Source organism: Calypte anna, chromosome 7 (genome assembly GCF_003957555.1).
Source record: "Calypte anna isolate BGI_N300 chromosome 7, bCalAnn1_v1.p, whole genome shotgun sequence".
NCBI lineage: Eukaryota > Metazoa > Chordata > Aves > Apodiformes > Trochilidae > Calypte > Calypte anna.
In genome coordinates, this window is record NC_044253.1 from 9,714,060 (window position 1) to 9,736,659 (window position 22,600).

The 22,600-nt window shown below is 38.4% G+C and overlaps 1 protein-coding gene across 1 annotated transcript in view; it reads left to right on the top strand.

Annotated features, from left to right (window-relative positions):
• Positions 1 to 22,013, top strand: part of SNX4 (sorting nexin 4) — a 34,600-nt gene extending 12,587 nt beyond the window's left edge. The window contains exons 5-14 of the mRNA XM_030454605.1: positions 389 to 436; positions 4,243 to 4,298; positions 8,819 to 8,891; positions 10,400 to 10,461; positions 11,927 to 11,992; positions 15,873 to 15,962; positions 17,286 to 17,385; positions 18,144 to 18,289; positions 19,686 to 19,800; positions 20,110 to 22,013. Of these exons, the coding sequence (XP_030310465.1) occupies positions 389 to 436; positions 4,243 to 4,298; positions 8,819 to 8,891; positions 10,400 to 10,461; positions 11,927 to 11,992; positions 15,873 to 15,962; positions 17,286 to 17,385; positions 18,144 to 18,289; positions 19,686 to 19,800; positions 20,110 to 20,157 (804 nt within the window). The 3' untranslated portion in view covers positions 20,158 to 22,013. The remainder of the gene's footprint in view (positions 1 to 388; positions 437 to 4,242; positions 4,299 to 8,818; positions 8,892 to 10,399; positions 10,462 to 11,926; positions 11,993 to 15,872; positions 15,963 to 17,285; positions 17,386 to 18,143; positions 18,290 to 19,685; positions 19,801 to 20,109) is intronic.
• The last annotated feature ends 587 nt before the right edge of the window (positions 22,014 to 22,600 follow it).

The following is a 22,600-nucleotide window of genomic DNA, read 5'->3' on the forward strand; positions in this document are numbered from 1 at the left end:
GAAAATGGTGAAGGAGCAACTGCTGCATGTGAACAAGGTGACTGTGTGTGCACTGTGAGCAGTTGTCACTTGTATGTTCCCTGTATTCTCTCTGCATCAAGCTGCTGGTAACCCAGCAGGGAATAGAAGGTAACCCCACTTCTTTCTAAAGAGCTGAGCTACTTCTGAGTAGTGAAGAGGAGAACTTTAGAGGGGAGATTAGTAAATAAGCACAACATAATGACATGTTGTTCTTAACCCAGAGTCTTGAGAAGACATGGGCAGGGTAGATGAGGCAGAATCCAGGCTTACTGTAGTATAATTTCTGATACAAGAATTGACTTAAGGACTTGGAAAAGCTGTGGCACTCTAAAATCACTAACTGAGCATTCTTTTCCTATATTTTTAGGAAGGTGGATGGAAAGAAATGGTGAATGAGACTGGATTTCAATTAAAGGTAATTACTGTAGTTGTCTAATGACTACTGTGACACACAAATAGTCCATCAAACGTGTTTTAGGCTATTTATGAAAGGGTGTTTACTGTCAGACTGAGTTACAGGCATTGCTTTATGTATACTTGTAACTACAAAAACCAGTGGTGTTCTTAGCATGTACTAGGTAAGACTTAGTTGTTAAGTTGAAGATTATTAATTCATGCCTATGTCTGATTCTCAGCCTTGTAATTCTGCTAGTAATGTAGAATTATGACTATAAGAGTTAAATGCACTGGAGGCCACAGCAGTGCTTTTGTATATTTTCTCTTTAGTTTAGCATTGTTTTACAGGTAAGTGTCAGATTTAACCTGGTGCAAGATGTCAAAAAAAAAGAAAAGGAAAAGGCAAGCAAAGGAGTCTGAATTGCAGGATTTCTCTACAAGTATAAGTTATTTAAAGTGACTAAACCAGATTGATTTGGTGCCCCTTAACTCCTTAACTGAATGTATCTTAAAATAGTGCTGAAATAGCCATTTGCATCAGTGAACTCATGGCTGGGTAAACTGGTGTAAGACTTGAAGGAATAAATGATCAAAGGTGATGTGCCTCTACTGGACAAGAATCTGTGTGCTGAGCTATGTCTGGAAAAGTTACTATATCAAGACAAATACTGAGCTTTTGTTTCATTGTAATGTGATCAGCTCTCATGAAATCACAGTTGAAAAATAGGTGGGTTATGAAGAATTACTCTGATTAGTGAGAGCTAAAGAAAATCTCTGGTGCTCTTACTCTGAGTTCAAGGGACTTTGATACTGACATTTAATGTTGATAACTTAAGTTTACAATAATTTTCTTCCACCAAGATAGGACTTGCATATTGCTCATATGCATAATGCAAAAAAATGTAGATCTCTTGAGCTGTGTTTTGCTCTCCAGCACATCTTTGTTTCAGCTTCCACTCGTAAGTGTTCAGAAATTTTGTACTGGCAGGGTATATTCAGGAGTGCACACAGAAAGAAAGTGTATTTGCCTACCTGAAACCATATTGTAGATTAAATGAGAGCTGAGCAGGTTCTGCTTTCCTTCTAGGTTTGATTATGTGTATAGTTTCCCTTTTACAGTTCTTGTTACCTTAGGAAAGAAAAATAACATTTTGCAAAAGCCTGAGAAAAAGCATTTTTCCTTTGTCCAATACCTGAAGTATAAACCCCTCAAGATTGGAGGTTATTTAGCACTACTCTGGAGGACAAACCTCTATTTACTACATGGCTCAGGCTAGAATCAGACTACAGGTTTACATGCTGCTGCATTAAAGCAGGATGTGTCTTTTGTCCCAAGGGGCTTGAACCAGGCTAACTAAACTTTAGATTAGGCATTAATGCAGTGTAGCATGTTATAGTTGAATGTAAATATTGGAGACTTTGTTTACTCTGCCAGCAATAGTTAAATCATCTCTTTCCTTCCTCCCACCACCAGCCCTTAATTTTATTCTCTAAGGGATTTGTCACTTGGGATTTTAAGTCTTCCTTTAGTTTAGGAGGGAGATTATTTCTCTCTCTCTCTAATTTACTGAAATGATTATAGGATCATAGTGGGAATTAACTGTCTGAAAACTCATTGGGTGCACCCCATGTGATGGGGAGTTCATCTCTAAAGTGCTGGTGCATAGAAGTCTTAAGTTTAAGGCAGGAGAGACATTTTTCTAATTCTGGGGTGCGAATGCTCAGAAGTGGTGTGTGGGAGTTACTGTGCTGTAAACTGCAAGAGGGAAATAACCATACTTAGGTGGTCAGGAATTGGCAGGATCTTTGTTCCTGCCTGACAGTGATGTGTACTTACTGAATTCTTCCTTCAGAATGCTACATGTGTCTCTTACAAAAAGGAAAAACTTACCCTCTAACTGTAGTGTGGGAAATGATGCTGTTCAGGTGTAAACCCCCTAATGTGAAGGCTGTACCAACAAACTTGAGTGGTTTTTGGTGTCTGCAGTTTGAACATAATACAGTATCTTGTGAAATGGCTCCTTAGAGGGAAGGGCTCTGGTTTAAGGTCAGCGTAGCTTGGTGGAGTTTGTGCTGTGAAAGAATGGGTGAGAAATACACAGAGGTGCATGGGAATGACCTGAAATCTGACTGAGTTGTATAATGTCTCCTTGGGTTATAGCAGTAGGAGGTCCAAGGCCATACAAGCCTCTGGAGCACTCTGAATAAAGGCTGGAACTTGGAGTTACTGATGTTTTGTGTTCATGTGCTATCTTGGATGGGTTCCCCATGCTGCCTTTTCCTTCTGCAAGATATTCTCAGATGAGCAGTGTGTGTAGCAATGCAATGAACCTGTTTTATTCCAGTGTCAGGCAGCCTTAGTCATGCAGGTGTCATTCACTCACCTTTCAGTGTGTGGGTTGTGTTTTGTATTGGTGGTTTGGTGATTGAAAGGACAGCTAAAGTTAGCCAAGTTTTCTGTCAGTAGCTCTCATTCTAGTTGCAAGAAGCAAGCTGCTTTTCCTTCAGCTTGGATTCTCTCCTAAGTGTCCTCCAGACACAGAGGTGTTTCCAGGCGAAAGGGACTAGTGGTGGTATTTAAATATGGGAATAGTGATAGGTGAAACTGTGGTTATTTCATCTGTGGAAATGATTGCAAGGGCCCTAAAAGGGAGACTGTGTTTTTGGTTTGGGAAAAGATTCTTCCTTCAGTGTCAAATTCAAAGCTCTTCAAGCTCCAAGTTGGCTGTAACAGTGCACAAAATATTCCTGTGTCATACACAAGCACCAGCAAATACAGCTGAAGTAACTTATTGCTAGCAGTTGCAGCACAATCTGTTAGCTAGAAGAGTAGACTGTAGGAAATCCATACACCTTATAAGATGTGTCTGTTTTTCTTTCACTGAAAAGAGGGATGTTTTGATAAAAAATAAGCTTCAGGTATTTTCCTGGTGTTGGAGTTTTCATGAAGTACAGATGACCCCAAGTGAGCTGTAGGTAAGGTGCCATATAGGAATGAAAAGTTATGGTGATGTGGGACCTCTGGGGATAAGGTTGGGATATTTCATCTGTGCTTGTGTCTCATTAAGAGTAAATACTCATTGCACAGTTCAATGAGCAATTAAACTGAAAAAACCCCAAATACCACCTCCTTAGAGGGGTTCCTTATTGCTGTTGCAGGCATAGGTAAACCAACATCTCAAAAAATGTAGTAGCCAATTACCTTTTTAATTAGGTATTGAACTTTATTTTGTAGAAATTTATATATGCTCTGTTTTGGGAAAGAACATTGCTTTAAAAATGGCTCTATTCTGAAATACAAATTACATATTTTCTGTAAAGCAAGTAATAAAATAAGGGAACACCATATATAAGATTTTGATTTCACTGGGGAACTATTCCTAGTAATAAAAAGCATATAGAGGTCACTCTACCACTGGTTTTATTTGGTTTGAAAAATATAAAATAGTTTGTCCATATGGTCTTATGTTACCTCATTGCTTCATCTAAAAAGAATGCAGGGCTGTGTATCTTAGCTTGTATGATTTGTGTAACATTTTACAAAGGGACTAATTTTGTGGGATTTGGGTTATACCAGCTTAATTTTAGTGGATACTGTTTACATCCTAGTTCACAAACATAGCTTAGTTTTTTGACTTTTCCATAAAACAAGCTGACATGCAGGGTAGCTAGTGTCAAGTTGTTAAATGCCTGAAGATTTAACTATGCCAGGAAGGCAGGATTTTTTTCTAATGGTGCTGCCAGAAGGCTGAGATTTTTTTTTTTTTTTTTGTCGCTGGAATTTAATTGCATTAAATTAACACAGCTTTTTTCCCCTTTTTTCAGGCAGATTCCAGATTAAAAGCTCTTAATGCAACATTCAGAGTGAAAAACCCAGACAAGTAAGATTCCACATCCTTCCTCTCTCCCTTTCCCTTTTTCAGTTACAACTGTCACTTCTGATGAGAGAATATTTTCTATCCTTAGAATAAATTCAGAACAGAAAAATTATCTTTCTGCACTTCAAATTTAAAAGCAGCACAGTAAGGAGGTAGTGTGAAAAGGTTTGATAAATACTGTTTCTAGGAGCATTTGGAAAAATGCCATCACTTACTTGATGCAGAATGAGTATTTCATTTTAGCTAAATTAAAAGGAAGAGACAAAAGAATCCCACCAAAAACAGACTTTGAAAAAGCACCCTGTAATATTTGTTGGTAAAGAAATCTCTACAGGCCTGAACAGAATACAGATTGAGAGGAGGTCTTTCCAAAAATCTGCTAGTGTGTGATTCTGGATGCAAGCACCCTGGTGTTGCAGTTCATAGTTCTCTTCAAGCTGCCAATTTTCACAGATGCTTTTGGAAGTCCCAAGGTCAGTTCAGCTCTCTTGCAGTTTGGGAAGCTCTGGGACAGGCACTAGAGCACTGTGCTCTCAAGCAAATGGCTCAGAAGTGTAAGGGTGTGTAGCAGGAGGCTGATCATGCCCTAAGTGATGTGAGGAGGGTAAAATTAGCATTTCTACTTCTGCAATAATTAGAAACAGTGTGCAGCAGTAGGCTCAAGGGATGTAGCTGTTTGCCATTTACAAAGCAATAGAGAGAGGCATTCAGACACAGAGGCCTCTGAAGTCTGATAGTGGCAATGGGAGATGCTTTTTAGGGACTGTCCATTTGCCTGAGTGCTTTGTGTTGTCTGTTCCCTTTGTGCTTCCCCGTCATGTGGGGTATTGTATTAAGGATGTTACCTTTATGAAACTCTTTATAGAGGTGATTTGGTGTAGTCTCTCCTTTAGCCTCTGTTTGCTTTTGTAGCCTTTTGTGGCAGTAAAGAAACTTAGCTACAGCTTAGTATCAAAAGTAACATTCACAAATGAGATCAAAAGGCAGCAATTCTGTCAGTAGCTACAGGCGAGATTGGACCCTTGTTTGAATGTTTCATCCTTCATCATCTTTGTGGCTGATCAGAGTTAGTTTTTCCTGCTTTAATGGCAGGGAAACCTTGCCAAGTACTCTTCCTGTAGTCATAAGTGAGCAAGACTGGTTAGGGCTGAGAGGAGATATAAACTGTTGTCTTTCATGGTAACTTAATGTTTCTTAAAGCAAAGCTGTTGTCAGAAGTATTTTGGTAAAAAGCAGGAAAGGAGCTTATACAAGGAAAACGTGAGGAAGGGCTTGTAACAAAAACAGTCCCTGAGGATCTCTATTAAAGGAGGTTTCACAGCACTTGAAGAGATAAGGCACATTCTTTCTTTTGTATTCTGCCAGCTGCATAGCTTCCAAATTGAATTTTTGCATACTAGTTGTTTAATAAATAACTGATGAGCATAACTTAATCAGTTTGGAGAGTACATTTCGTGTAGCATGTGTGTCTCTCACAGAAAGAGCAGTGCCTTGCTCTGCTTAGCACACTTAAATCTCAACACCTTAACCCTTGTTACCTTTGGTGCTTGTGTGACTAGGTGGTAAAGTGGGTTCAGCAAGCTCACCTTGGTGAAACAGATGTGACTGCTGTGTGGAGTGTAGGCTTTCAGGTTCCTGGGCCAGGGCAAGAAAAGAAGCTGCAGCTCCCCAGCTCTGTGAGACAACCTGGACTGGGAGCTGCAGCTCTTCAGCTGCAGGGCAACGTGAGGAGCTTTTAAAAGCTGAAATGATGCTGTTCTAGGAGTTCAAATGTGGACTGGAAACTCCCCACTTCTCCTGGGGGAAGCAATTCATATCTTTAATGATGGAATTATATGGTGATTAAAATGTTGTATTCTGATGCTGGGAGTTAAATTTGTATCCGGTGCAGGCCTCTCTAATTTGGTCTCATGGCACTCATCCTAGTTATCTTTCTGTGCTGTCATCAAAACAGCAAGGTTTTTTTAGGTGCAAAGTTTCTCTAGCAAACTGAATCCCTTCCTAAGACAAAAACCCAAACAAACAGAAAAACACACAACAAAGTAGCTCTCCTTTTTTTGTCTGTTTAGGTGGAAAAATGGCTTATTCTTTAGTGAACAGTACTGTTCTTCCTTTACAAAACTTGAAAATAGTGCTGCTCACCTTGATGTAGGGAAGAGTTCTACCAAAGAAAATTCACAAAGTAAATAACTTGTATTAAAATATTGTGTTCTGTAAATGACATTTTCTTCTTTACCAGTACTGTAAAATATATTTTTAAGAAGAAACCTAGTGGTGTTCTGCAGAAATATGGCCTGATCTGTACTTTATTTGTGTCTGAAGTTCTACTTAATAGTTCAATTAAATACCTTGTCTGTTGGTAATGTTTCAGAACCAGTGAAACCAAGGTAAAAGCACTAGGCTTGTTTCTGAGTGCCAAAGCTACGTCTTGTTTCACTTTTCTATCACACAGGGGAATAAACATCCCTTTGTGTGCCCTGCCAAACTCAGTTTATTACTTCACAATTATATAGATTTTTGAAATGAGCAATGAGTAGGATTAAAACAAGTACTTGAGAAATAAACCTTACATTTGCAACATCATAAGTCTCTTATAAACTTTTTTCTGAAAGATTATATTTATAAAATTTTCAGTCTTGGAAGACTGGGCAAAAAAAAAAGCATCACTATAAATAGAATTGCTTTGGTTTATGTTTTTCCAAGACAATAAAAAGAAGACAGATGGGTGATTTTTATTATTTTATTTTTTAATGGAGGAGGAATCAGCATGGGAAAAGATGTATTGTTGCTTGAGTCCAGGATGCCAAAAGTCCTCTTAGGTTTCTGCCTCTTACCTTCATGGAGCATGGCATTCCTAAAAGTTTCTGTGCCGCAAAACAGGATAAATAAAACTTTTAATTTTGAATTTCTGGAGTGGAAAGAGGAGTCTTCCTGAACTGAAGGAATGCTTTTTAATCTTTTGTTTTTCATTCAATTATTTCAAGTATCTTCACTGTACGTGTCTGCAGCTGTCTGACATGCAGCCCTGGTGCATATTTTATAAAGTGTAAACTGAAAAGATTGCTCTCTAAACACCACCGTGCAGATCAATGCCTATATTTATTTTTTCCATACAGTTTCTCTGCTGGCTTTTAAATCTTTTTATGTACTTTAACCCTCTGTCTGTCATAATCCTATAAAAGGTGCTCCTTGGAGATGAAAAATAGTAGAAATGGTAAAAAAAAGGTAAAGCTCCTACTTCCTGAATGTAAGGAGGTGAATATTTTGGGGGGAAAGACTTCCTGGCAGGGAAAGAAAAGATGTTAAAGGGAAACCCCTAGAATTTCATATTTGGTCACCCAAAGCAGGTGACCTGACTCATGTCAGCAAGACCTCTTGGGTGCAAACTATTTTGAAACACAAACATGACTGTGTGCTCGTGGTGGGAGGAGGGATGAAGGTTTTAATACTTCAACATCAACCTGGAAGGCTAATCTTAGTCTTCCATTCCTTAATTCTAGCTACATCCTTCTGTGTTTGTTTATTTTCAGATAATTGCTTAGCAATTTAGGTAAAGGTGTTTGTGGCTTCCTATCTGGTTGAAATTTATTCTTGTGTACCAAAGTATGTTGAGTTAACTTGTATATAGTAAGGAAGGTTTACATGTACAGGCATACCTGTTGCTGTGGCTTAATTGCTTACCTGTCACTAACAAAGCTGTGGCAATTAATTCACACTCTTCATTAGCATCAGGTAAATGTATCAACTTAAACACACCACCAAGGCTTAACTGGGGGTGTGGATAAAACATCTTTTCAGTAGGGCCAAGTTAGTCATGTGCATATGGTCACTTGCAGTGGGTTACCTGGTTAGCATCTTGTTGAAATGCAGTGACTTGAGGGCTTTTAGCTGTGTGTGGCTCCTGTGCAGGTACAGGTCTCAGCAGGGTGTCAGATATAACTAGGAACAGTTACTGTATGGCCTAGCCTTAGAGGAATTGTGGTAACTGTGAATGCTTCCTTAAACTGCTGAAGCATATTCAAAAGGTGCTAGATGGCAGCTTGAAAGTAAAGTGTCTTTGTCAAGTCAGAAATGTGAATGCATTTTTATTTGGAAGTATTAGTTCTTCAGTAGATTTTGGTTTTGTACTTATTTGAAGTATTCTCTTCACTCATGCTTGCTTCTATAAATCCCATCTTTTTAAAAAAAAAAAGAAAAAACAAATCAAACCAACAAGCAAGCAAAAAAAACCCTAACACAGTGATGAAGTGATTTCAGTTATTAACTTATATTTCACTAAATTTTCTCTTAATTTGTTCTGAAGTTTTATCATTTATATAAAAACCAGCAGTTATGCAAGTGTTGAGTTGTTCACTTTAGGGAAATCAAACTCTGCAGTCACTTCTTTAGGAGCCTTCAGCTAATTCCACCTCAACGTAATCCGGGCTCGGTCCCGCTGGCTGCAGCCCCGTGTCTCTGTCTGGCAGTCTGTGAAGGTGGTTTTCAGGATGGCTAATGATCTACTATCTGTTTCCTGCTCCCAGGAGGTTTACTGAGCTAAAACACTATAGTGATGAACTGCAGTCTGTCATATCACACCTTCTGCGAGTCAGAGCTGTAAGTATTTCCCATGTGTGTCGTGACAAATAGTATAATTTATTTATAAGGCAGTATTTCTTGTTTAGTCAAGAGAACTGTTATGTGTGTTCTAGAATAAAGGCAGTTCTGCCTGAGAGAGTCTGGCTCTGGAATGGGGGGGCAACAGACAGAAAGGGGATGGGCATGTTGCCTTTGTGCAGATTTGGGGTGGAGGGATCCTAATGCAATGGCTGAATTTGGGAGTCACTGGAGAAGCAAACACATGCATGTGGCTTTTCTGTCTTCCCTGATTGTCTCATATCAGAGGGAGGAGGATGGAGATTGCTGCTGCTCTCTGCTCAGCAGAAAAGTTTTTTTTTGCTGGTTGTCCAGACTGGGAAGGGCCCCAAAACACAGATTTCTGGTCAGACATACAATGCTTTCTTTTCCAGAGCTTGTAGTATGAATCATGTATGCTTCCCAGCACGTTATTTCTTTTTTTGGCTTGTTCTTCAACCTGTAATGAATAATGTTCTTTCTAATGATGAGAACAATTATGTCATATTTCAAGATATTCTATGGGTTGAGAGTGGACAGTTTTATTATTTTTTTTTTTATTCACAAAACAAAATAGGTAATTGCAATTCCAGTAGTGAGGAGCATGATACTGCTTCTTAGTATGTTTAACAAGGATTGAATTTTTGATGGAAACTGTGCAGCAGAGAGGCCTGTAATTGATTGCCCTGTTGAGTTGAGGTTCTTGAGAGGATTAATCATTGGTCTACTGACAGTGCCTTTTTCTCAGGGCTGGCTGTGCATGAGGTCTGTTGGGCATTTTGCATGTTTCTTTTTTACTGCTTTGACAGACCAGTAATGGTAACTGCTACTGAACTTCAGTCTCATTCATTGGTACATGACAATTACAAGAGCTTTACCTGGATTGCAAGTCACACTTCAGGGTATATGTATATTCTTTTCTTCTGAGGTTCTTGCCAGCATTGTTGTACTGGCTGTAGCAGGTACTGACTCTCCAAACAGCTGAAATGACATACCTAGATTTAGCAAGAATTTCTGCAATGAGTAGCTCTTTTCCTTTCTTTCGTTTCACTAAGCTGGATGGAAAAATCAAGTCACATGTTGGAATTTCCTGTGGTCCTAATGACAGGATGGATTTCATCTTGCATCCTTAAAATAAGAATGAGTGCCTATAAATCTGGCATTATTCAGGTAAAGAAGGCTGTGCCTTACATCTAGTTATCAAAAGCTGAAGGTAACTTGATTATTTGTGGTCTTCATAGGCATATCCTAAACATGAGTACTTCCAAAAATTACTTGTTACTTTTCAATATAGCCTTGATTGTCACTTTAGTATTCAAAGACTTAATGCTCTTGATTTTTCCTTCAGTAGTGACTTAGATTATATTTAGGCATTATCTTGTTTACCTATGTATAACCTTTGAGACTTTAGCTTCAAGTTTGTATTTGGGTTTTCACAAATCAATTGCATTTCATGTTGATAACCAAAACCTGATTTTAATATGTTTTAGAGGGTAGCAGATCGGCTATATGGTGTCTATAAGGTCCATGGCAACTATGGAAGAGTATTCAGGTAAGAGTTAATCCAGTTTTTAAAATATATGCAAGACATGGAGAGAAAGAGAGAGAGAGAGAGAGAGAATTTCTTGGGTTTTTTTGTTACACGTTGGAAAAATGTATCAGAAACATTCAAATGTCTGTCTTGAAAAAGCTTTGTATTGCAGTACTAACAAGATTTCTGTATTTGATATAGCAATCTCTGGATCTCCTGAGCTTAGTCTCTAGTGGAAGACTTTTTGGTTTGTGTACCAAATCTCTGGGGCTTTTGTTGTTGCATGCATTGTTTTTCTTCAGAAAGTCACTTAATACCTATTTTCATGCAGCTGTCTCTGAAAAGCTCCTAGATCCTTTTAAGGGTTAAAAATCAACAACTATATCTGTCCAGTTTTAGTACCTTTTTAAAGTGAATTTGCCAGTCATTTTTTGATTTATGTGAGTGAATTGCATGCTCAAGTTTTCCATCTCACTGGAGAATTCAAGAATCTAAACTTCTGGTTAAGGGAAACCTCCTGCTTCTACACACCGTTCAAGTGCTAAATTTAATTCTCTGGGTTAATGGATTGCAGATGTCTTTCTCATTGGGGGTTTTAAAGTGAAATTAGGTGTAGTTCTGTAATAACACAAAGACAAACAAATGTCAGCATCAGCACAGAGGAATGCTTATGAAAAAAGGAAGGGCAGAATAGATGCATTAGACATAAATTATGTGAAATATAAGGGAGCCTTCTCTTCTCTTGTAAAAGAGTTCTGAATTTAATTCTTGCAACTAAGAGGTTTCATAAGGTTTCACAAATCTGAGAAGACAATTAAAATTGCAGTGTACATAGTTGGGTGTCCAGAATAAGTGCCTTGCTATCTTTATGGTAGCTTTGTTTCCTTCTTTATCTAAGGGATCTCTCCCTAATGTGATTAGGGTGTTGCAGTAACTAGATGCTGCAAATTGATATTTTTTTAAATGAACAGAACTAAACAGCACTCTGCTATGAAAAAGAAAACAACATACAGCAAACCCTTTCAGGAGAAGTAAAATGTTGCAAATGTAAAATCCCATTGGTTTTTGGACTGCTCTGTTGCAAATCTGGAAAGCTTAGTTTCTTGTTGATGAGCACGTCAGATCAAATTCTGTTTTAAAAATTTAAATTCCCCCCCCCCTTTATTTTGAATGCTAGTATAATTTCTTTTTTAAACAGACTTTTACCTGCTTTAAACAATACTCTTTCTGCTCAAAACCAAACTAAATATAATTGTGAGGATGAGTTTAGGTGGCAGGGACAATTGTTTAACCAAGTGCCATAGGTAGACAGCCTTGCCACATTCTCATTGTTTCTGCTTAGAGGAAGAAAACAGTTTGGCCCAGCTGAACTTTGAGGCATTTTCTATTCAAGTATCACCTGGAAAGAAACTATATACAGGATGCAGCTTATTAACTTCCCTTACCCTTCACGTGTGATGTTGTTTCTCGTTTGTTTTTCCTACAGTGAGTGGAGTGCAATAGAAAAGGAGATGGGGGATGGGTTGCAGAGTGCTGGCCACCACATGGATGTGTAAGTACTGACTGAATATCTGATAGTTTGATGTAAGCCAGATGTAGAACTCTCCCTCTTTCCTTTCTTTTCCCTCAACCCCAAAGCAGATACAAGTAGTGCACTGAGAAGGTTGGGGGTGCATTGTTTTTAGGTATACAGTGTTTCTGTGACTTGGATGCAGGCACAATTTTAGCATCCGTGTACTGTATTAAGTAGCTCAAAAAAGTCTCAGGAGAACCAGAGGGGTTTCTTTTTTATTATTATTTTGAAATTGTAGAAGTGCTTGGAATTCTTCCAGATTTTCTTTTAGGCTACTATGCCAGAAACTGGTGGAGTACAACTTTAATGTACTTCAGACCTGATGTGTTCCATTTGGTTTTGATATTCAGCATTTTGTACCACGCAGTAGATGGTACGCAGGTTTGGACTTAATTACAGAAAGTTAAGAAATTTAATTAATCAGCACCAAAACTCTAATGAATTCTTGAAACAAATACAGACTGCATGTAATAAAGTAGAGAATCCTCCCTCTTTGCATCTTTCAAGTCACTTGGCAGATACGCAAAACACAGTCTTCAAAATAAGAGTTCACAGAAGTGGTGTGTTGGGCTCAGGCATTCTGCTTTTTAGGTAGTCATATACAGTAACTGAAGCAGTATAATTTCTTGTTGCTTGGATTTCCCTTCTATAATTGCACAGTACAGATCATTAGTAACTCCAGCAAGAGGTGGAAGCTGTTTGATGTTTGTTCATACAGTATTTTTACTGATAAAGTGTATTATGTGTTGTGTTATGTATTATGTCAGTATTAGTTTAAAGTGTAGATTTTCATATGCATTTCTGACTGGTTGTAATTGGTGTTATGCTGTGTCAAGTGGAAGGGTTTGAAGAGTTGTGCCCAAAAAAAGAAGGCCCTCAGCTTCTTCAGGATAATTCTGTTTTTCTCAGATCTTTAACAGTTTGAACCCTTCTGAATTCACACTTCTGTGTTTTGGTTAATACAGTCGTTTGCATAAAAAAATAGCTATGCTATTTTGTAGGCAGGTGAGTGGTGAAAAATACAGAATGCATTCTGCTTTCAGTAGAAAATAATTGAAGTGGAATACAATGTTACACTCCTACTACAGTATGCAGAAATCAAAGACATTATGGAAAAATGGTATAATATAACTAGATTAAGGAGGCACAGGTAGGTTTTCAGTGGTTCAGATACACCACATTAGAGGTCCAACACCTGGAAATGCATAATGAACTAAAAAAACTGGGTCTCACATCTCGGTCAGGAGGCCAAACCTCTCCACACATCTGAGATATTTAATGTTTCTGCCTTTAATACAGTAAGGGTTAAAGATCCAGGGTAATGGCAGTGAGTTTGTGGGTAACTTTAATCACTGTGTGAAGTCTGAGGTATTTTTCATTGTTTGTCATCTCATCTGCTCTGGCACTCTCACACAACAAGTAATCTCTTGGTGACAATCAAGTAAGAAGCAGCAACTGTGAGATTCAGGAACTCATTCAGTGACCCATGTAGTCTCTTACCAGTAAGGATCACATCAATGATCTCTTGAAAATTTGAGTTACCAGTCCAGTTACCATTCCCATAACATCAGACAGGAGTTTATTGCATCAGGAAATACTTCAAGAAGCTTGTGTAATAATGATGTTAAACTTCAAGGCTAATTTAATTATTCTGTATCTGCCCCATATGCTGTAGTCTTTTCTAGATGTTTATTTAAACTTTTGCTTTGTTATTGTTTAGAATGATCTAAAACTTCTTAATATTTGGAGAAGACATCCCAAAGCAGCTCTGGGTGTGTGCTGTATAACAGGATGAGGCTTGCTGAAGTGATAGAAAGGAGCAGAATATGCCAGGAAAACTCTGAATGGCTGTAATTCTGTCATTTAAAAGATGAAAGAAGAAAATGCCAGAAAAAATGCTTCTGTCTTTTGTGCTATTAATGAGTGACCTTTTATCTCTATATCAACTAGATTGTCATTGCAGGTGGAAGCAGTCTAAACTAAAACAGGGGCTTAGTTGATGATTCCCATGAAGAGTGATAACATACCAGGTACCTTTAGAAGTTACTGAAGTGTTTCTTCTTCAGATTTTCCCTGGTTGGCCTGTCTGCTTAGGATGAACCAGCATTTAAACTTCAGTCTAGGCAGTTAGAAATATGGCTTGTCTTCAGAACTTAAAAGTAGAGAGGGGTTTCAGCCACCTACAGTCTGTGTGTCTGCAGGACTTTTTTCAGAAAGTGTGTTTTTCAACACCTTAGACTTCTTCCTTACTTTGATTCATGATGTGAATTCTTACTCTGCCTTTTCTTTTGTCCCTTTTACTTAAACAGATCTGCTGTTGCTGGTTACTTTGTATGTTATGCTTTTTTATCCCAAATAGCCTTGATAGGGCCTTTCTTGGATGTGCAATGTCTTTGATTTCACAAAGCATCAAATTGACTCATCTTGCTTGTGTATTTATAAATTTCATACTTGAACAGATGGACATGTCTTTAACTCTTCCTTAGTTTCCCTTCCAGTTACTCTGCAAGGAGCTTTTCTCTCTCTGAAGATCCTTTGCTTGCCCTTCTGAGCAGGCCTGGGGTGATGGTAACTTTCAGAAGTGTCTTCCTAGAATTACTTCCCTTAGATTCCCAGAAGTATAAATGCTGTTGTTGATTATTTTAAAGCTTCCATGGGGGGATTTATTGCTCTCTCCCAGGTGAGATTACAAGTTCCCTTTCAGTTTGAGACCCTTGCCAATTCTTCCACAGAGCCAGTTACTGGAGAGGTGCAGGAAGAAAGGGAAAAACTCAATGACTTTTGCAAAAGCTTTAAAGCCAAGAAGTGCTATAATTAGCATTTGGGTCACATTGTACTGGTCACTAGATAAGCATGGACGTACTCTCACTTCAGCCTGCAGCTGTGCAAGGCATTGCCACATACTTGAGAATCCAGACTGAGCTGGCAGAATAGATGAAGGGATTTTGTGATGGGATCTCATTCATTCTGTGATCTCCAGTGGCAGACCCCCAGTATTGCTGGCTAAAGTGGCATAGCAGTTTCTGTCACTGTGCCAGCTGAGATGTGCAGTTACCTCAGCTATAGGTTTGTTCCTGCAAACGTGTCCAAGTGTAGTCATCTTGGTTAGTGAGAACCTATTAAATACTGTCCTGTAATCAATATAAACTAGAAAAAAGTGCTTTTTGCCATTTTTAGGAGACATCAGCCTAAATGACAGAACCCTTACTGAATGCAAGAGTTGCAGAGTGGGTCTGAGTCCTTGTACTTCAAAAGTCTCTCTAAAAGGAAGGTTTAAACTTCTTGTTGCTCTAAATTTATATGCCTGGCTTATTCAGCAGACATAGCAACAGACTTTCAAGGAGCTGAAGGACTTAATGTCGTGGTGTTCAGCGCACCACTGTGAGTTCTTCCATATCAGGCTGAATAACAAACAATGAAAGCAGCCTCTTTGCTTTTCTGAAGGTAGGATGTTTGTGTTTCTATGTTTTACTGCTGTAAGCCTTGCAGGATTTCTTCTGTACCATATCTTTTTTTGCCTTGGTGCTGCCTGTTGACAGTCCACTGAAGAAAAGGTACAAATTTGTTTTTCTTTGCTGTAAAAAAAGCTGCCTCCTCTTCAGCAGGAAACTTACCATAGAACTTGTCTGAAGATTCATAGCAGTGACAACCAAACAAACAGGCCTGAAGGAGTGTTTATATTAGCTGACTCAGAGTTTAATTAAAAACAAAAGAAAATAATTTTTTTGGAGATGCCTTTCTGTGTTTTATTTGTGATGGGTGTTTCTGTCAAACAGGTGTCTTCCCTTATTACTGTATGTGTAGTCCTGAAAGGTTAAATTAAGGAACTTGATGTTTAACCATGGCTGTTTTTCACCAGATATGCAGCTTCTATTGATGACATACTGGAAGAAGAGGAACATTATGCAGATCAGCTGAAAGAATATCTCTTCTATGCAGAAGCACTACGGTATGTACAGAAGTGCATAGCTCAAAGGGAAGCTGTAGTCCTTTCCTTTTAACACTGTCAGAGTGGTTCCAAAGAACATTTATCAATATGCTGATAGGCACTGTCATATATATATATATATATATATATTTGGTTGTACTTGAAGTTTATTTGCTATCCTCTTCCATTCTCTGAGAAATGCGAAGTTCAGTGTTGTGGAATCTCTGTTCTCACTTTTTCTTTTGCTTACTCATATTTGATGTGGGTGGCAATAAAAATTAGAACTGAGCTGATCAATGAAAATGATGAAATGAAATGATGAAAGCATTAAGCTCTGTGTACTGTGGAAGGTAATACTGTTTGTTCCTCTGCTTATGCTGTTTCCTTGGCTCCTGGCATAAGAGTGCTCCAGCTTCAGCTTTCAGATGAGATAGGCAAAACAGAGCTGCTACAGCCATTACAGATTCCAGCAAGTTTCAAAGTGCCCTTATGTAACTTTCATCTGCTCTGCAGTATTGTGCAGCTAAATACTGATTGTATTTTACTTTTTTTCCATTAGCTTTTATGGGGCAGTCCTCCCTTACAAGTGTAGATACAAAAGCAAATTGCTTTATGCTGTAAGATTGCACCTAAAGCTATTTTGCTCCCCACAAGCTGGCTCCAGACCTCTCGGAGAGGCCTGACAGTGCTGTAGAGAATCAGGCTGGCAAGTGTGACAGGTGCTGTGTGGGAACCCAGAGCACAAGGATCCTCTCCTGGGAGATGAGCAGGCATCCGGCCTTGGAGCACAGATGTAGCATCATCAGCCCACACAGGACTGGGACTTGCTGCAGGTGGTCAGAGGAAACTCCTCTTTTCCAGATGAAATATATGAATCTGGGAGCATAGTTTCTTGTTTGTTTTAAGAAAGAAATGAATGAGGAATCTGATGGTTGGTTGATACATTGGTACTATGACAGGTACCATTTCCAGGTACCTTTTGTCCTACTTGTGATTTTTCTGTAATATAATCTAAGAAAAGCTGTTTGACAGTGGTGTTGTTAAGTAGGTGGTAGGGCTCATCTTGCTGAGAGCATCTTGGAATGAGTCTAAGAAGAGGAGCAGAAGAGCAGTATGCTGCTGCACTAAAAACTTTATACTTCAATCCAAGCTTGGTTAACTACAGCATTTGCAGAGTTATGCATTCTGTGATAAGGCTGTTGAATTTGAGCTTGATAAATAACTGAATGTCCTGCCTGCCTCCGTCCCCTAAAAAAGCAATTATGATACCTGTGAAGTTCAAATGGAGGGAAAAGTAGGAAAGCAAAGTATTACATGACAGATCTTTCATTGCTTGCTTTTCAGGGCAGTTTGCAGGAAACATGAGCTGATGCAATATGAATTGGAAATGGCTGCACAGGATCTGACGTCTAAGAAGCAGCAGTGTGAGGAGCTGGCAACAGGAGTGAGTCTTTCCAGTCTTCTCCAAGATGCTTCTTTAAAAAAATTCTTTATTTGAGCCAAGTTACTTAGAGTGACATTTAAATGGCACTAAGATGCTGGATGCTGCTTATGGGAAGCAGTATCATATGAGCTGTAGGCATCTGAGGTTTAGAGTGACTTGGTTCTTGGTGACATAAGCTGTTATGTACCAAACTTCTTCTATTGGAAACAGAGCAGGTAAAGGGATGCAAATATGATCTGAGCAGATTAACACAAACAACTCTATCTTAAAGATCAAAATTCTGGAAGGCTTCCCCAGCCCTATGAAAGATGGATATTACTAAAATTTGATTAGTCCCTTTTACATAAACCATTATTTTCAATTGGTAATTTCAAAAAGGTGTCCAGAATTCTTAATATTTCTGTTGGATATATTGATGCTATATATACAACTATATTATGGCTTCTCTCATACAGAACACAAGATTTAAGATCTTCCTACTTCAGTAAGAAAATTTCTCTGAAAGATTCCCCATGTCAGTGGAATGACTCAGGGTCCAATCCACAGACCAGCCTTAGGAGTTTGAACACAGAATTACTTACTCCCCACTTTGCTTTGTCTGATGTGAGCCACCATACCCTGAAAGATTTGTGAAATGTCAGTTAAAGCCAAAAATCATCTGAATAATGAGAATAAGCCCAAATATTGTTAAAAATCACATAATGAATTGTGGCTGTGCTCAAGAATCCCAAACCTAGAGTGTCTTTGTTTTTTTGTAGACTGTGAGGACATTCTCCTTGAAAGGGATGACCAGCAAGCTCTTTGGACAGGAAACCCCTGAGCAGAGGGAAGCCAAAATAAGGATTCTAGAAGAGCAGATACAGGAGGGAGAACAACAACTTAAGTCTAAAAATCTGGAGGGCAGGTAACTGCACTTGGCTTTTTCAAAGAAAACGCAGGGCTTGTTTTAGCAAAGGTCCTTGGCTGGATGCTCTTGAAGGTGTTTGCATTTTATAAGTGTTTTTAATATATTCTTGGTGTTTATGAGCTGTCTATAAAAGCTCCTGTCAGCTGCAAGTTGTGAAATAAAGTACAGTATATGCAGTTAGCTTCTGGTCTGAGTGTATGGCTTATGTAAAACTTGATGACTTTCCCAGTTACTGAGCCCACTCTAATGGGTGACTTGCATGCTGCTATGTTCAGCTAGTAATAATATGTTTAGCAGGTGGGCTTCTAAGTCTGCATCTGAATAGCCTAAGACTCAAAATCTGATTTGCTTCAGATATAGTATTTAGTTTGGTTTATGTGTATGGATCCCAAGCTAATGTTCTGCAGCTTCTCATTTGGGGGACAAGTGACTCTTGTTTGGAAGAGATTACAAGCTCTGGTGAGTTGTGTTTGAATAACTGCTTCTTGGTGCTCTAATGAAATTTTCTTCAGGAATGCAAACATGAAAAATGGGCACTGACATTCCTGAAGCAATGTGATTGTGTCAGAACACATTCATGGTATAACACAAGGGGCAAACGTGGTATCTCCTAATATGTTGGGATTAGAGCTGGAAAGATAAGACTAGTTCATGAATAGTTCAAAACAACAAGACACTCAGTAAATGCAGTTTCTTAATCATTTTGACAGAAATACTAGAGATCTGCTTTTGTAGCTCTGGAAGCAATTTTCAAGCAAATGCTTGCCTTGTATGTATAGTCAAGCAGAAATGAAAGCTATGAATTACAGAAATATGCCTTCATTTTAGTTAAGAAGACCTGAAGACACATTACCAAACCAGCAAAATTAATACCTGAAGTGAATTGTTGAAGTAAAATTTGCACTGTAAATGTTTGTTGTACTCAAATGTCTTGAATCCTGATGACAAATTAATTTTCGTGTTGGAAAGACCAAGATTCAGACTTGAGAAACGTCAAAGAAATGTGCAGTGTTGTGTGCTGAATGTTAGCATGAAGATACTTAGCTACCCAAACAAAATCTGGCTAAAGAACTATATTCTGAATTATGCTGGTTCTATAGCACTAATGCTTACCAGGGAAAAAAAACCCAACCAACCAAACCTAACACATGCTGTGAAACTGATTTTCTAATTTAAAATCCTTGAAAAGATGAAGTATTAGGCAATAGTGCCAATTAAAAAATGAGGATGCTATGGGATGCAAGATAATTCCAAGACTTGGTTTCCTGACTGAAAGATGGAGTACTTTGTCATACATAGTTCTCTGCTGAGAGTCCAGAGGAAGGAAGATGAGTTAAGGATGGAACATGTGATAGGTATGGTTACTAACAGAAATATTGCTTTTTACTTCCAGAGACTTTGTGAAAAGTGCCTGGGCTGACATTGAACGGTTTAAAGAGCAAAAGAATCATGACTTGAAGGAGGCACTTATAAGCTATGCTGTTATGCAGATTAGCATGTGCAAAAAGGTATGTTTGGCTTCTGAAGGACCAGGATAGTGTATTTACCATATCAGCTGGGGATCAGATGCAAACTTTTGTTAACCTTGCAATCACAAAAGGCTGGAAGTCACTAGCATTAAATATATTTTATCCTGCTGTAGCTCAGTGACATGTTAATGTGGGTGGATATGTGTAAAATAGGCAGTGTGGTCTCTGCCTTATCTTTGTGTGAAGTTCTGAGGGACTTTTTGCAGAGTCTTCTGTGAAAGACAGTCTGTTGATGAGGTTTGCAAACAAAGTATCTTTCCACCTGTTGATCTTTACCTTCTTTTAAAGGGAATTCAAGTTTGGACGAATGCAAAGGAATGCTTCAGCAAGATGTGATTATCTGGAAATAAATTCCTCCTCCAAGTGCCAGAGAATGGAAGCACAAATGTACAACACCAATGTTAAGTTGATACATGACTTGCATATAAATCATGAAATAAATGAGTTGAGTAAATAGGTTTTCTTTCTACTGATTGTAATTGTTAATAAAGGACAAAAAGGACATTATTAAATGTTTAGCCCTGACTGCCACTTCTGTGGCATGTTTTGTATGTGGTAGCAGATAATTCAGGGGTAAAAGAGTTACTGAAAACCACAGCTCTCTACTGGGGCAAAGGTATAGGGAAAGTTATCCCAGAAAGTATAAACTGAACTGTTCTGAGACTTGTGAAACACCATGCTCTGTAACGTGTAGATCACTTCCAGATTACCTTTTTTTCAGCCCTTGCTGTTTAGAATTTGTAATGCTCAAGGGTGCTTTGGTTTTATAATAGGACACACAGTTGTGTACTTGAGGTCTACACCATAAGAGGACAAAACATGAAATACTGTCATGCCTAGGGTTCATATTTAGATGCCTTTGCATGTCCATAGAGATATGTATTTTTCCAGAGCTGAGGATAAGCAGTCTCAAGCTCCTGAGATGTTTGAAACTCTCTACAGTAGAGGTGTTGTACAGTGGTTTGATACAATATTCTGCATTTACTGGTTCCCACTTAAGTTTTGATATGGGCATTGATTTCTTATCAGACTTCTTCCTGCAAGTAAAGGAGACTGGTAGTCCAGCTGAGCTGCAAAACCAAAGTCAAAGCTGGTAAGAAGTGGTTGCAACTTCTGTTTGGTTGTTTGGAACCTGTTTACACTAGCTGTGTACCTGGCCTATGTACCTCTTCTTGTAACTGGAGTGGTTTGATTCTTAAAATAATAGTTCTTAATGAAGATGCTGAATTAAAAAATGTGGTGCAACTTCTGTAGTACTTACGAGCAGTGATGTGCAGAACCCATAATGAACCAAGGTGTCTGTTTGGATCTTGTAATGATGTTTTAATGTGTGTATATGTCTGTTTCAGTGTGTGTGTATGTTTGTATATACACACCAGTATAACATGATTTACAGTTACAGGTACTTGCATTAAATGTTTCCAATTATGAAAAACACTTATCACTGTCTAATATTGGGCTCTTTCTACATACTTAAAGTTCCTGAAATCTTGTGGAATTTGTCAGACTTGATTGCTGGTCCTTAAGGAAGCTTTGTAGTATTCTGTTGAAAAGAGCATTTAATTATTCTCGATGATAATACAACTCAGATTTTTTTTTTTTATAAGAGATACTTCAGGAAGTCCTTAAATGTTCTTTTGATAAATTATCAATAACATAATTATGAATATGTCCTGTGTTACTTTTGTCTCTGCAGCATTTCTTTTCCATAAAACCACTGTAAATTCATAGGCCTGGTGTACACTGCAGCTTAGAACTCTGATAACCAATGTTGGCTTTTCAAATCATGTGGCAGTGAGGGCTGAGAGATGGTGCTGGGCAGAAAGAGGTCTCTCCATTTAACATTTACAAGGAGAAGTGTCACTCTGTTCAGAGGTTGCAGTTCCAATACAGGCTGAAGGACTCTTACATTCCAAACCAAGAAGTTGCACACTTGATATATTCAGTAAACCTTCCAAAGGAGTGGTGCCTTAATACAATACCGTGAGGCGCTCAGAGTAGGTATTTTTCATGCACTTTGATTTTTGGGAGATCCTTCTGGTGCCTCTTTCCACATTTCACTTGCTGTATAGCTTATTAAATGTATTAGTATGCCTTTTTTTTTTCCTTGATAGTTGTACTGAATTTAAGAAGGGAACAAAATGGTTCTTGTAAGTTTTGTGCCAAATAAGCTAAATAAAATTGCTCTTTGATATTTGTGTTATGTTGCTCTCTGTAGAAATGCTGTCTCCCTGTTCTGACAACTGCTGTTCAGTTTGTTGAAATCCATCTTGGCTCCCAAATGGTCTCCAGACTCGGGTTCAAAACTGAAGAAGTAAATGGTGCACAGCTAGCTGATTTGCCTTTTAGGTGAAAAACATAGTGCCAAGGCTGAAACTAATTAGATGCTTCTTACAAGCCACCTTTGATCACTGCTTTGGTTTTGCCCAAGAAAAACAAACTATCTGAATTTCATGCATGTCTGTATCTATGTAGGAGAGAAAGTATTTAAAAGGGTTTGCATTTTTTGACAGAAATTGTGTGAGTTAAGGATAACTTGCAAGTTTTGTTTCTTTTATTTCTGCTGTTTCTTGAAAAGCACTGCATGTACTCTATGTACTTGTGAATCTTTGTAGTAAAGTTTTCTCTCTTCTAACTTTTTTTACTTGTTCAGGGGAAATCTAGCTAATGGCTGTTCCCATGTGGTTAATGGAGTCCATGTGACAAATGCACACTTGTGAAATGTGCATTTTTCCCATTACAGTGCAGATTTACCTTCTGTAACTCAATCTGCTTTGCC